General features: G+C 36.2%; 1 protein-coding gene across 7 annotated transcripts in view; it reads left to right on the top strand.

Annotated features, from left to right (window-relative positions):
• Window positions 1–15,799, top strand: part of KAT6A (lysine acetyltransferase 6A) — a 113,423-nt gene that overhangs the window by 41,400 nt on the left and 56,224 nt on the right. For 4 of the 7 annotated variants that reach the window (XM_077849344.1, XM_077849340.1, XM_077849341.1 and 1 more), the window contains one exon: window positions 14,683–14,748. The exons of 1 other annotated variant lie outside the window; for it this stretch is intronic. In XM_077849344.1, coding sequence (XP_077705470.1) covers window positions 14,683–14,748 — 66 coding nt within the window. Of the gene's footprint in view, window positions 1–2,629; window positions 2,802–14,682; window positions 14,749–15,799 lie in introns of those variants that run through there. 2 more of the 7 variants (XM_077849346.1, XM_077849347.1) reach the window with 2 other exon arrangements.

Raw genomic sequence — 15,799 nt, 5'->3', positions numbered from 1 at the left:
TATTAAACTCAACACCCAAGAAAGAAACAGCCTAGTCATGAAATGAGCAAAAGGCATGAACAGAAATTTCACCAAAGAAGGCATACACATGGCCAACAAGTGCATGAGAAAATGCTCTGCATCACTTGCCATCAGGGAAATACAAATCCAAACCACAATGAGATACCACCTCACACCAGTGAGAATGGAGAAAATTAACAAGACAGGAAACAACAAATGTTGGAGAGGATGTGGAGAAAGGGGAACCTTCCTCTTGCATTGCTGGTGGGAATGTGAACTGGTACAGCCACTCTGGAAAACCGTGTGGAGGTTCCTCAAAAGAATTAGAAATAGAGCTACCCTACGACCCAGCAATTGCACTGCTGGGGATTTACCCCAGAGATACAGATGTAGTGAAAAGCTGGACACCTGCACCCCAATGTTTCTAGCAGCAATGTCCACAATAGCCAAACTGTGGAAAGAGCCTCGGTGTCCATGGAAAGATGAATGGATAAAGAAGATGTGGTCTATATATGCGATGGAATATTACTTAGCCATTAGAAACGATGAATGCCCACCATTTACTTTGATGTGGATGGATCTGGAGTATATTATGCTGAGTGAAGTAAGTCAATCGGAGAAGGACAATCATTATATGGTTTCACTAATACGGGGAATATAAAAAATAGTGAAAGGGATTATAGGGGAAAGGAGAGAAAATGAGTGGGAATAATCAGAGAGAGTGACAAAACGTGAGAGACTCCTAACTCTGGGAAGTGAACAAAGGGGTAGTGGAAGGGGAGGTGGGCAGGGGGATGGGGTGACTGGGTGACGGGCACTGAGGGGGGGGTATTGATGGGATGAGTACTGGGTGTTATACTATATGTTGGCAAATTGAATTCCAATAAAAAATATACACTAAATAAAAGAACCTAGAGGCTTAGAGGAGGGGCCCCATGGAACTTGGATTCACACCTTTGAGGGGGTATCACTGCTTGGCTGCTTTTAAACCTTGTAGAGGGGCCCCACAAAGTTTGAGATGCAGGCCTCCAAAAGGATATGTTGCTCTGCTGCTGCTGCTGGTACTCCTGAGGGAGCATGTTGAGGCTGGTTCTGAGAGAAATCAGTCTTCTGTAGGAAGCTGAAGACTGTCAACAATCGCTTTTGCTGGGAGAAAGGACCCTTACTAGGTGACTCTGGCAAGAAGAGCAAAAGGGTCTGGAGGGAGCAATTCCATTCTTTTGTCATTTTTACCTTCTTGTTTCCTCCTAGTGTTCCCTATTGGTGGAGCCTAATGGAAAGGTGGCTGACAGAAGAAATGACATATGCATTCTGAGCCTAGAAACACAAAGCAGAGTAAGGGCGAGCTTGAAATTGAGAGACAGCAGCTTCATAGCTGGCACAGATACTATTGGGAGTACAGACTCTCTGAAATCAAGTTTGGCAATATGTATTAAACATCTTTGAGATGTGCGAATCTTTTAACCCAGCAATTCCAGTTCAAGAAATATATCCTAGGGAAATAATCCAAAAAGTGAGGAAAGATGTATGTTCAGGATGTATGATAAAAAAATTAGAAGTATTAAATGCTTATCAATATGGGATTGGTTAAGTTATCTTACAACATATAGTGAAATGTTATATAGCCATTAGAAAGATGATGCTGATTTGAATTTATTGATGTGGAAATAAATTTAACAAAAAACCAGATTATACAGTAACTTAATGTGGACCTATTTATGTGTTTTGTTTTTTTGAAAAAAAAATGTATATAAGAAAAGCTGAGAACAACCTATATAAAAAGAGAGCACAGTGCCAGGTTGAAGAATACAGGGTCTGGAGTCAGACAGCCTAGGGTTGGTATGTGGGGTCTGCCACTTTTTGGGTAAATTAGTCTTTCTGGGGATCTGTTTTCTCATCTGGAAAATGGTGATAATAGTACATACCCCATAGGGCAGTTGTTAGGTCTAAAAGTGTTAATATTTGTAAAGCATGTATAACTGCTTCAAAAGCTCACTAATGTTAGGAGTATTATAGGGGAGGAAGAGAAAGCTTAGGAGATAAGTTTACTGTCTTTTTTCCCTTTATTTATTTTTTTTAAGTGGCCTCCACACCCAGCATAGAGCCCAATGTATGGCTTAAACTCATGATCCTGAAATCTGGATCTGAGCTGAGAACAAGAGTCAGAACTCAACCTGCTGAGCCACCCAGACATCCTTAGTTACCTAATTTTTAAAGTGAGAATATCATGATTTTATAATTAGGATAAACAGTAAAGCTTTTCTTTTCTTTTCTTTTCTTTTCTTTTCTTTTCTTTTCTTTTCTTTTCTTTTCTTTTCTTTTCTTTTCTTTTCTTTTCTTTTCTTTCTTTTCTTTCTTTCATTCATTCATGAGAGACACAGAGAGAGGCAGAGACACAGGCAGAGGGAAAAGCAGGCTCCATGCAGGGAGCCCGACGTGGGACTTGATCCCGAGTCTCCAGGATCATGCCCTGGGCTGAAGCCGGTGCTAAACTGCTCAGCCACCCGGGCTGCCCAGCAGTAAAGCTTTTCTATTGCAGCTGAAAATGACAAAAAGCTGGCAAAGATTCTTCACTTCTGGAAATTCTAGAACTAACTCCAGGATGCTTTATTAGGTAGATTGGCATTTCCCACTGCAGCCTAGATGAAGATGACAACTGAGGCTTGTCTTTTGACAAGCTCCTATTCCTTGTGGGAAAACTTCATTCTTTCTCAGGTCCCTACAAATGCCCAGGGACATGCATTTTTATGGTGCTTCTGACTAGGTTCCTGATGCCGCCATCTTTTGCCTTGGTTCCTTGGGTAGGTTCCTTCTGTTCTGCTTAGAACCAAACTTACTGCTGTGAATAATGCTGCTCTTTGAAGAAGGCAGGAGAACATCTGGTCAATTATATAGATAGAAGTTTAAATCTTGCCACACCATATTGTTAATAAATAGTACCACTATTTACCAGTAATGGAAACTCAGCATTTTCCATCTGTAAAGTCAGTCAGTCTGTTCCGTCTTGTCTCTCCTCTCCTCTCCCCTCCCCTCCCCTCCAAAAAATGAATTGACCTGTAGGTTATTTACTTGAGTGACTAAGTTGAAACTATTTAGTACATTAGGCTTAGAATACCTGACCTGGAATAATTTCAATCACTTTTACTAGTCATTACAGCTTTTTTTTTTTTTTTTAAGATTATTTATTTATTTATTTATTCATGAGAGAGAGAGAGAGAGAGAGAGGGGCAGAGACACAGGCAGAGGGAGAAGCAGGCTCCATGCCGGGAGCCTGACGTGGGACTTGATTCTGGGACTCCAGGATCACGCCCTGGGCTGAAGGCAGGTGCTAAACCGCTGAACCACCCAGGGATCCCTCATTACAGCTTTTGATAATGATTTTTATCTTTGGTAGAATGATTATACAGTTGACCCTTGAACAACACAGGTTTTGAACTGTGCAGGTCCACTTATATGTGAATTTTCTTTTTGTTTATTTCAGTATGGTGGTATAAGCATATTTCCTCTTCTGATTTTCTTTTTCTTTTTAAGATTTTATTTTTAGGTAATATCTATATCCAACATGGGGCTCAAACTTAAACCCTGAGATCAAGAGTCACATGCTCTACTGACTGAGTCAGCCAGGTGTCCCCCCTTACCATTTTCTTAATAAGATTTTCTTTTCTTTAGCTTATTTTATTGGAAGAAGTATAAATATACAAAGTATGTGTTAATTGTTCATGTTATTGGTGAGGAGTCCAGTCAACAGTAAGCTCTTAGTAATTAAGGTTTTGGGGAATCAAAAGTTACACACAAATTTTTGACTGTGGCAAGAGGTGGGGTTGGAGGGCCAGAGCCCCTAATCCCTGCATTCAAGGGTCAAATGTATAATCTTTTTTGAAGATCTCTTCTAATTCCAAACACCATGATTCTGATAGTAGCAAAACACTGCACATACTATCAGATATGTATCAGTTACTGTTTTTGGTAGGTCTTGAAAAGAATAATGCTATTTGCCAATTTGTTCAAGCAGTTACTTGTTTTAGACCTTAGTTTGGCCAAAATAAATGCCTGCAGTTGCGGTTTCTTAAAAATGCAGTGAACAAGAAGGTCTTGTTGAACATCTTGCTTCTTCTAAACCATCACTTTTATACATTTTTAGCATAAAAAAATATTCCTGTGCTAATACTCCTGAACTCAAGTAGTACTAAAGACTTTTTTATAAGTAGGTAATGTACAGTGTGATTAATATGTCTTAATGCAGTCATGTAGACAACTACCATGTATAGAAAATAAATTAGTCCACACAAAATTTTCATCACCTTGCCTTTTTTGAGATGTTAAAATAAAACAAAATCTTGTCCTGACTTAAAAGGTGGCAGTGATTCCTTAACAAAGATAAGCTTTGAAGGATAGATACACTTTTGAAAGGGGATGTAAGAAATCAGTATTTATCAGATGCCTCTTATGTTTGAGTTACACTCCCATAACTTTATCCTGTTTAATCTTTATGATAACTTGAAAGGTAGATATGTAAATGGTACCATTTTACAGGAAGAGGCTAACTTGGGCAAACTGATGCCATAAATAGCAGAACTCGGTCTGTCTCTCTGAGCTCTGCTGAGCTGATTCCTAGTGGCAGGGATACAGTGGACTTTGAAGGACCAGGTAAAATAATCTGGAGAAAAAGCATAAAGTGAGATCTCTGGACACAAGTGAATGGATTGGGAGTAGAGAAAGGGGAGAAAAGTAGTTTGGTATATATGATGGAAGGAATTGAATACCAGGCTGTAGGAGTTGGCATTTAGGGTATGTTGTTTAAGTTTTGAGCCAGGATACTAGCTCAATTTTAAAAATAGTGTTTTTTGGAGATTAATCTGGATGCAATGTGCAGAAAAAAAAAAAATTAAAGACTACAGGGAGTCCATGTAGAAGATTGCATATGGTGATATGACTCCGAATTAGGGAAAAGCCATAGGTACATAAAACAAGCTAAAATAGAAAGTAAAGGACTGCAAAGGAAATGAGAAGCAGTAATAACTTAGCAGTATCTTATTTGGGTGAATGAAGAGAATGTTATATCACTGACAAAGAGAAAAGTGGTTTCGAAGAACCGATTAATATGGGAAAGAAAGATAACTCTCTACTGTTTCTTAGCATGGAATTTAAGCTCAGCAAACATGCACATTGTAATTTTTGAAGTCACCTCTGATTAGGAAAGAGAAAATTGTCATAGTATCTTGACAAATGGTTGCTTTCTCATTTAAATTTACATTAGTCTATACACATGGTAAAAGTGTAAGCTGAAATTGATCATTACTGATCTAATTATATCATTAACTTATTTCCCCAGTAATCTTCTTGTGTCTAATTGTACAAGTCATTGAATGAACTCATCAAAATCAAAATTCAATTTAGTACCTCTATTAAAATTTTGTAATGGCTACCGGGTTATGTTGGAACTGATTAAAATTATATAAGGTTAAAAAAATTATATAAGGTTACCTTACTGTAGACTATTAATAACAGAAAATAGACTTTTTTCCAGGCCATTCATATTGCTTTATTATTATATGTATTTTGCAAGTGTTTACTTTTGAGGAAAGGATGATCTAAAAAATGTTTAATAAGCCACCATGGAGTGCTTGATAGTATATGGGGTGCTGACAGATTTAAAGAGATTAAATCCTACCCAGGGACAGTGCCTATGAAGATATTGAATCTTGAAGAAGCTTTGAGTAAACCTTTTTTGGAGCTAAGCATGATTTTGCTGTATTTTAATTTCAATAAATGCTTATTTAGTACATACTGCGTGCAAGGCGCACTGAAGAGGTGAATTAAGAGATCCAGGGTGATTGCTTACCTAGCGCTGTCTTTTGGAAAAGATCAAGAAAAACTAAATTCTAAACTGTCAGAAAGGATTTGGGAGAAGCAGGAGTTCATCTCAGGCCATTAATAGTGAAAGCATGAAGAACTGGGTAAAACTGAGCCAGAAGGCTTGCCTGACAAGAAGAGATCACTGTATTAGAATGTTCAGCTTTCTCAACAAAGTACAAGCACTTTCTAACAAAGTATTAGTTTCCTAAAGTGAGTTCTCCATGCCTGTTTCCCTTATAATACCAGAAATAACTAATTGTGCAGATAATCCTCTCAAAAGACTTATTTTTGAATTTTTTGGTGTGTAAGTGGACAATGTGAATAGTATTTAATTGTTTTTAAATTATTGTATGTGGGTTTTGTTTTGTATTTACAGACATTTATAAGTGCTTTGAAAATATCAGTACTGCTGCTTTTTTATTGTATCACATTTTTATGTTCTATTACAGTTCTTATCAAACTAGTTAATATCTACCGGGCTTCTTATGCTTTGAATGGTATTTTGAAAACCTGGTAGCATTTGTTTTCCTTGTGCTTAACCATTGAGCATTATTTTGATTTCTTTCACTATACCATGCCTAAGAATTTTCTCCTTTCTAAGCTGAGACTTACCTCCTCTTTATCCTTTGGGTATTTGTTATGTACAACAGAGCCATTATTTTTGCTTTATTATGCGTAATCTCAGCTGAAAATTATTTGTTACAAGTTCTATGAAATAAATAGCCATTGAAGAAAATGAACTTGTAGTTAAATGTACTACACTTGATTGTAACAGTGTGAGAAGAAAAGGGAAGGATAAATAAAGACCTTGGAACCATTAGAAGAATTCACAGGTAGGCAAAGCTGTAGCTTGAAGGAAAGTAAGGAAATAAGTTAGGTAGATAGATATGAGAGGAGCTTATGGTATTTCATTCAGAGTATGCTGGCTGGATCAGATACATAGCAGTCAGAAAGAGATTTTAGTTTGTAACTGAGCAGTACTTGACAGATTTTAATTCTTAGACATGTCTTACTAGAAAAACACTAATGTATAAGGGTAAACTATTTTTATGTACTTAGATTAAAAGGTGAAACCAGCTTTGATGTGGGTACAGTGAGAATAAAATGATTAACATTTTTAATTCAGTAGCCAGAATTTGTGATTAGTAATTAAAACTTTTTTCATTTGAGAGGGGTTGAAACTGTATTTCTAAATCTAATTACTGCAGTCAAGATTAACATAATAAGGGATTCCACAGGAACAGTTAAAAGATACAGGCTTTTAAGATGAAGACAGATTAGAAATAGTTGCTTCTCACTGTGAGTTTTGACTTACTACTTAAATCATGCGATGTGAGACTAAAACATACCACTTAATTTTTTATATCATTTAATTTTTTAGTCCCAATTTTTATTACAGTACCAATTTACCATTTAAAACATTTTTTTTAGTGTATAATTCAGTGGCATTGAGTATATTCACAGAACTTTGAAACTATCACCACTATCCATTTATAGAACTTTTTCATCATCTCAGAGTCTACTCATTAAGCAGTAACTTCCCCATTCCCTTTCTTCCAGCTTCTGGTAACCTCTATCCTACATTCAGCCTTATGCGTTTAACTAGCTTCTTCATATAAGTGGAATTATATAGTATTTTTGTCTTTTGTGTTATGCTAGATTTTTTAAAAAATGAGTTGCAGTAATTATAGATGAACATAAGTTTTTAACAATGTTTTTATAATTCTTTATTGATATTTTGTATTTAAGGAAGAATGATGTGACCATTATTGCTTAGTTAAGCATCTTTAGGTATTATAGGGAATCTTATATGAATTACGTACTTTCATACTCTTAATATTAACTATGTTAATTTATCTCAATAATTGCCAGTGGCTATTAAACTTGAGAAAATTTGTAGCTTTTAAGAACTCATGTATCTTTATTGCCCGGTAGCTTATGAAATGATCTTTTAGAGGTTCCTGAAGTCATAAGTGTAAGTTTACATGTGCAGTTTTTTCCCTTGAAAATTCTGGTGGTCATAAATTCTAGAACTGATTATTCATTTAGTCTTGAGAGAACTAGAAATAATTACATAGAACAAAATAGATTCTTGACTATTCTTTATGTCAGTGTTTAAGAACAGAGACCAGAAGATAGATTTGAGTTCCTCAGAAAATATTAGAAAATGGAGACAGTGACAAGTGCATAATGGTTTCAAAAAAATTAAAGACAAGTCTTTGGGGAAAAATGAAAATTGGATTTTCAGATTGGAATGTCTCAGGTGGGGCAGCTCCGGTGGCTTAGCTGTTTAGTGCCACCTTCAGCCCTGGTTGTGATCCTCGAGACCCAGGATCGAGTCCCATGTCGGGCTCCCTGCATGGAGCCTGCTTCTCTCTCTGTCTGTGGCTCTGCCTCTCTCTCTCTCTCTCTCTGTGTCTCTCATGAATAAATAAATAAAACCTTAAAAAAGATTTTGGAATGTCTCAGATGATGTAGAAATATTTAAGATATTCTAAATGATTGTGTCTAAAAATTCATTTCTTTCATCGTATAAATTTCATGTAGCAGAGATCATTGGGCAAAATTTTTGCTATTTTTGTTAAGAGCTATTTCCTTTTTTTTTTTTTTTAAGAGCTATTTCCAAAAGCAAAAGTCAAAGTCAAATGCTACTCAGCTTGCCTATTTACTTATCAGAGCATCTACTTTGTATTTGCCTCAATGCTGCCATCTGGTGCTCCTTATGGAGATCTCCGCATGATGCTTAAGGCATCCTAAGGCAACAGATGACACAAGGTGCAGTTTAAGTGACTGCTGCCACAAATCTCCTCCTACTTTGGGAAAATTGAAGTGGGTTGCTGTGGCAAAAATCTTAATTTAGTTATTGAGCCCATGAAATTACTTTGTGAGATTACTTTGTAAACATTAGGGCATTTATATATTATTAAGATGTATATATCTTTCTCAGGCTCCTGCGAACTCATTTTTCTAAGATAGTATTTTTATTATAATTTATAGTTCTACAAGGTAATTTAATTAAGGTATTGAACACTTACTGGGTACATGCTATATATTAGACACTATTCTTACTAGGTCCTAGTCCTGTTCACAGTACCAGGAATACAGTCCTGAACAAACAGATAGAAATCAGAATCTTCTTAGAGTTTATATTTAATGAGGAATAAATAATAAGATACACACACACAATATGTATATTAGTGAAAAGAGTTAAGGGAAAGAAATAAATCAAGGAGGGATATAAATTATTATCGTTGATGAATTGTTTGATGCATGGTCAAGGAAAGCCTTACTGAGAAGGATTAAAGATTGAAAGGATCTAGGGAAGAACATTGCAGGTAAAGAGAAAGTAATTGCAAAGGCCCTGTGATTGGAGCATCTGACTGACTTGTAAAGAAAAAGCAAGCAAGGAAGCTGGAATAGAACGTAAGGGGGAGAAAGCAATAGAAGATGGGTCTGAGAGGTAATTTGTATTTATATCTGGGGGTGCAGATCACATTGGGCCTTGTAGTTCATTTGGCATTTAATCGAGAGTGAAAGCCACTGGATTGGATGGAGGGTTTGGCAGGCTGAGTGATGTGCTCTGATTTACGTTTTAACAGATTCACTCTGGCTGCTGTGTTTAATGAAATGTAAAGTTATTTGCTACAAACTTTTTTCTTGTTTTATTAGCTGTAGGAAAAGATTTATTTATATAGATAGGAAAACAGCAAACTATAAGACTACGCTTGGACAGGTCCAAGAACAGTGACTGTATGTTACGTTGCATATCTCTCCGTAGATCTTTAAAATTGTATTCATAGATTATCAGTTGTTAATTATATCTTTGTGATACAGTAAAATTGAAACCAGAGTTTCACTTGGAAAATGTTATAAATGTCTCTTCACTGTCCTAAAATCACCCCAGTACATTTCAGGTTCAAATCTTACAATAAGCCCAATGTAGTTTTAGCCCTTTCTCACTTATTTTCATGCTCATTAATATTTTGGGAATGAGAATGATCTGGAGCATGACTTTTTATGCTCTTAACAGTATTTAGGCATATTTTTAAATCACACAGTCACTAGTAAGTAGTGCTGTTTGATCAAAGAAAAACTCAGTTTTATATTGTAACCTAGATGATTTATTTAGCCACTTTTGGGGGCTTGTATTCTTAACAGCTAAAGTGACTAATGTTATTTTGTTCTGTTATTATTAGTTTTTGTTCATTTTGTTTGATAGCTGAAAAATTTATCATTTTTGTACTTGGTTATATGATGCCGAAGAGTAAACATCTTCAATGTGAAATGTTTAGATTAAGGAAATTATAGCTGCACTGCCCTGTGTTACTGAAAGCTTTCTATGTAATTTGAGTCTGTTTGGACCAAAGTCTGTATTTGACTTAGCCAATATCTTTTCAGCCTGTCTGGATTTTCATGCTGTAAGTATCAATACTGCATGATGAAGTTATGTACCTGAAACTAATATTACACTGTATGTTAACTAACTGAAATTTCAATAAAACTTTAAAAAATATCAATATTGTTTGAACTTAGGTAAGGTTGTCATTACTGAGAACAGTCAGCAAATTGTTTTATATAGTGAGTAGGCAAGGTCTAACACTGTGGTCATTTGATAAGTATCAGAATAATTGAGTTAGACTATCTACACAGCTCTAAGTAACCAAGCAGCCAGTTTATCTAAATTGCTACCCTCCTCCCCTCACCAAAATCAATGGGCAGATTTAAATGACCTTAGTTATTTTGTTTTGGGAGAGGAAGAAATCTAGTAATGTGAAGCATTGATTTTATATATATATATGTGTGTGTGTGTATAAAACAGCAGTAATGTTACAGGGAATATATAGTAAACTATAGGGACAGTTTTGCTAAGAATTTCTTAGGTAAGATTTTAAATAACACTTTCTGCCACTGGGAACTTTATTTTAGTTCTAGATGGTAAAGACATATTTGAAGGCAGATTGTTAAATAGTTTTAATTTTTGAAGACTGCATTTCCTATGCTGAAGAATAACTATTTTTCAGACTTTGTTTTTTCTTCATCCTGTATGTTTGTTTCCTTAAATGTGATGTAATCTAACTCTGAAAGTAGCAGCAGATTAAACTAGTATTTTGCTATTACTAATGTACATTATTTTTTTCTTTTTACTAATGTACATTATTTGTAGTAACTGAGTTTAAATTATAATCTGTTCCTGCTCTGCCCGTTAGCTTATTATAATGTAGGCTTCTCTATCTCAGCCACGAATGCAGGTTACATAGGATTCTTTATCTGAACACAACTTGTTCCTTTTTTTTTTTTAATTTATTTATTTAAGAGAGAGTGTGCACAGGTGGGGGAGGGGCAGAGGAGGAAAGGGAGAGAGAACCTTTTTAAAAAGATTTATTTATTTGTTTGTTTGTTTATTTATGATAGACATAGAGAGAGAGACAGAGACACAGGAGGAGAGAGAAGCAGGCTCCATGCCCCGGGAGCCTGATATGGGATCCTGGGACTCCAGGACCACACCCAGGCCAAAGGCAGGTGCTAAACCCCTGAGCCACCCAGGGACACCCCCCCCCCCCCCCCCAGAGAGAGAATCTTAAGCAGACTCCCCGCTGAGTACAGAGCCCAGGAACCCAGCGTGGGGCTTTATCTCATGACTCTGAGATCATGACCTGAGCTGAAATTAAGAGTCAGATGCTTAACTGGCTGAGCCATCCAGGTGTTCCTCAACTTAGACCTTTTTAAACCAGACTACTGAGGTAATATAATGTACTTTATGTGTGAAAATGGTATCACTAGTTTAGCACTAGTAGGTCATTACATTGATTTATGTCCATATCCTACTAGTAGACCTACTTTTCCATTTTCTTACCTTATTTTAAAAAGAGGATAGGGTGAGGAGAGACCCAAGAAGAGTTAACACATTCTTTGATCTTCACTGTCTCTAAGATGATTTTTGTTGCTTTATTGAACAAATTCTTCTGACCTGAAGTTCTTCCTATCTACTAATACCATATTTTTGCTTTTTTTTTTTTTTTTAAAGTGTTTTACTTTTTTTCTGTAGTCAGCTAGAGTGTAAACTCTATGAAAGTTGGGGCTTTGGCTGCCTTCTTCACCACTGTTCCCTCAAATGTCTCTGATAGTGCTTACTGAATATTAGAATTGAAGCACATTTGTGATTTGAGGTTTCCTTTATTAGCTAGGACTTTATACATAGGGAAATAAAAAATTCCACCCTGTGGACCCTGGTGTTCAATCCTTTTACTTCCTACTGGACCTTTATTTTCAGTTCATCAGGATTCCCTTGGTACCTTAACTTCAAATACTTTTTGTCAGCCCCCTTCTGCTTATGCTGCCCAGCCTTAACTTTGTGGCCCATCATTTTAGTTGACCCTTCTTGAACAGCTCAGCACTCTGACCACTGTGTAGTCGAAATTCCATATATAACTTTAGGCTCTACAGAACTTAACCTAAATTGCCTATTGTTGGCCTGAAGCTCTACCAAGAACATAACAATCAATCAGTATATATTTTGTATGTTATATGTATTATATACTATATTTTTTAAAGGATTTTATTTATTTATTAATGAGACACACACACACACACACACACACACAGAGGCAGAAACACAGGCAGAGAAAGAAGAAGCAGGCTTCTCATAGGGAGCCCGATGTGGAACTCGATCCCCGGACCCAGGATCACACCCTGAGCTGAAGGCAGGGCAACTGCTCAACCACTGAGCTACCCAGGCATCCCTATACTGTATTCTTATAATAATAAAGTAAGCTAGAGAAACAAAAATCTTAAGAAAATCATAAGGAAGATAAAATACACTTGTAGTAGTATACTGTAAAAAATCTGCTTATTATAAGTGGACCTGGGTAGTTCAAGCCTGTGTTGTTCAAAGGTCAAATCTATTTCTATTTGCATTCTAGTGGACTTCACCCTTTGGCTTATCTCCTCAATCTACAGCTCTCTGATTTTGTCAGTCCAAGGCTTCAGAAGTGTTAAGGAAAGTTGTATAAGCATTTTGATTGGAAATACTACAGATTGAACTTTCTGATCTTAGCTATGTGGTTAGGGCTGATTGACAGTTTTATTTTTCATCCTGAATTGATCCTCTTTCATCTTCCACATAGAGATTTCAAGACTTTTTTTGTAAATGCCCAAACCCATACCCATCTACTTCTGTTTAAGCAGGTAATATTGTCTTCTATTTTAGTGAAGAGATTGAGCCATTCTGTAGGGGCTCCATCAACTTTTCTCCCTTCTATTTTGAGTTTATTCTCTATGTTAATACATATTTTTCTGATTCTTTCTTGTCTGAAAAATATGTGTCCACTTTTCATTTTGATAGGAGGGTGTTTTCGTTATCTTTGTTCTTGGACCCAGCTAATCTTACCTGTCAGTTTTCTCAGTCAGCTTTCACTTTCTCATGCTGTATCTAGCCAATTCCTGCTCCACTTCTGACAGGCGATTTTTATTTCCTATTTTCCAGAAATAATGAGGCTGTCAGAAATGAGCACCCTCAACATCTCCCTTTTCCCACCATCAACCTACAAACAATACGTCTACACCATCTTATATTATAAAGTCCCTTTATCCTTGCTTTAAAATTCTTCCTTTTTTTTCTTTCCAAAACCAGTGTTATCCAGTAGAGCTTTCTGTAATGATGGAATTGTTTTATATTTATATTTGTGCTAATACCATAATCACTAGCCACGTGTGAAGGTTGAGTACTTGAAATGTAGCTAGTGTGATTGAGGAATAACATTTATTTTATTTCAAATTTCAAATAGCCATGTTTTAGTTTCACTGTATTGAACAGTGCAGCTTTAAACCTTACTATATAATATATTCCTATTATTTCTTGTTTCTTGAATGTCTTTGATCATGTGTGTCTTCCACATTGATATAGATTTAACCTTTCTCATCTTAAATACCTAGAGCACATCAAAACCCTTTAACATTTTTTAAAGCTATCTCCTGTCTGCTCTCTGCCCTTCATAGCAGTTTGTTGGTTTCCAGGAGTTTAGTTCTTATCCTATCACTGAAAAAGGTTCACTATTAGTGAGATCTCCAACCATTTATTAGTTTTATAATCCAGTAGATATTTTATTTTCCCAACATTGATTGTTGATTGCTCTCTGCTTCTTGTAATTCTTTTGTCATCACTTCCTGTCGGTTCTGTTTTACCTCAGACTGATGCTTTTTTGTCTCTCTCTCTTTTTTTCCCCTAGGATGCTTCTAAATGTTGATATTCTTCTGTCTGAGATTTTCTTTTTTTTTTTTTTTAATATTTTATTCCTTCCGTCTTAGATTTTATCTCACTTCTCCAGTGTCTTCCCTTTGTTCTCTCTCCTTTACTACAACTTCACTCCTCTTTCTCACTGGGTGCTGTCAGTTATCACCTGCATGTTGCTGTCTTTTATTTTTTATTTTTTTATTTTTTTTAAAGATTTTATTTATTTATTCATGAGAGAGAGAGGTAGAGACACAGGCAGTGGGAGAAGCAGGCTCCGTGCAAGGAGCCTGATGTGGGACTTGATCCCGGAACTCCAGGATCATGCCCTGGGCCAAAGGCAGGTGCTCAACCGCTGAGCCACCCAGGGATCCCATGTTGCTGTCTTTTAAATCTTTCTACCTTATTCTTCTAAGTTTCAAACTCCAGTGTCCAAATCACTGATGGTATTTCTTTCTGAATATTTCAAAGGTAACACTATCCTACTCTATAGATGTTCATTAGTTTAAGTTTAATAATTCTAATAAAACATATAGAAAAGTGCACAGCTTGTAAGAATATGCCTTAAATATTATTAACTTCATGACACCACCATCCAGGTCAAGAAAAAGAACATTACCAGTACCTCAGAAGCCAATTTACTACCTCTTCTTTCCTCTCTAAAGGTAACTGGTGTCTTGACTTACAACAATATAGAACTGTTTTTGAACTTTATATAAATAAAATAATACAGTATGTATTCTTCCATGTCTATTCTCTCATTCAGTATTGTTTGCGATAGTAATCCATGTTGTTGATTGTAATTTGTTTATTTTCATTACTGTTTATTACTCTACTGTATGGATATAGTACAGTTTATTTGTGCACCCATTACTGGTTATTTGGGAATTTTTGTTTGAGTAAATTTTGTTATGAATAATGCTGTTCTGATCATTTTTGTTTATGTTTAATTGTGTGTGTGTGTACTTCATTTAGTGGATATATAGTGAGGAGTGGAAATGCTGGGTCATATAATATGCTTGTGTTTAATTTTAGTAGATACTGCCAAATAGTTTTCAGAGTAGTTTTGTCAGTTTATATTCTTGCCAGCAGTGTAAGGGTTCTGTTGTACTTTCTTTTTTTTTTTTTAATTTTTATTTATTTATGATAGTCACACAGAGAGAGAGAGAGAGAGAGAGAGAGAGAGGCAGAGACACAGGCAGAGGGAGAAGCAGGCTCCATGCACTGGGAGCCCGACGTGGGATTCGATCCCAGGTCTCCAGGATCGCGCCCTGGGCCAAAGGCAAGCGCCAAACTGCTGCGCCACCCAGGGATCCCTCTGTTGTACTTTCTTATCAACACTTAACTATTGCTGGTCTTTAGAATTCTAGCCATTCTTTGATATCTGCTTCCTTGATGGCTAATGAGGTTGAGCATCTTTTCTTATGTTCTTTGGCCATTTATATATTATTCATATGTTTGCTGTTTTGAAGTGCCTGTTGAAGTTTTTTGCCTACTTTCTATTGAATTGTCTGTCTTCTCCATACTGACATGTACGAGTTCTGTATGTATTCTGGATAGAAGCCATTTGTTAGTTAAATATGCTGTTAGTAGCTTCCATTCTGTGACTGGCCTGGTAACTGAGAGCTTACTTCCAGTTTCTACTCCTCAGGGAAGTCTTTCCTGACTTTACTCTCTCTTCTTTATCATACTCCTTTTTTTCCTCCAAATATTTAT

Source organism: Canis aureus, chromosome 15 (assembly GCF_053574225.1).
Source record: "Canis aureus isolate CA01 chromosome 15, VMU_Caureus_v.1.0, whole genome shotgun sequence".
Classification (NCBI taxonomy): domain Eukaryota; kingdom Metazoa; phylum Chordata; class Mammalia; order Carnivora; family Canidae; genus Canis; species Canis aureus.
Note: the sequence above shows the minus strand (reverse complement) of the source record. Positions and strands in the feature narration are given on the sequence as shown.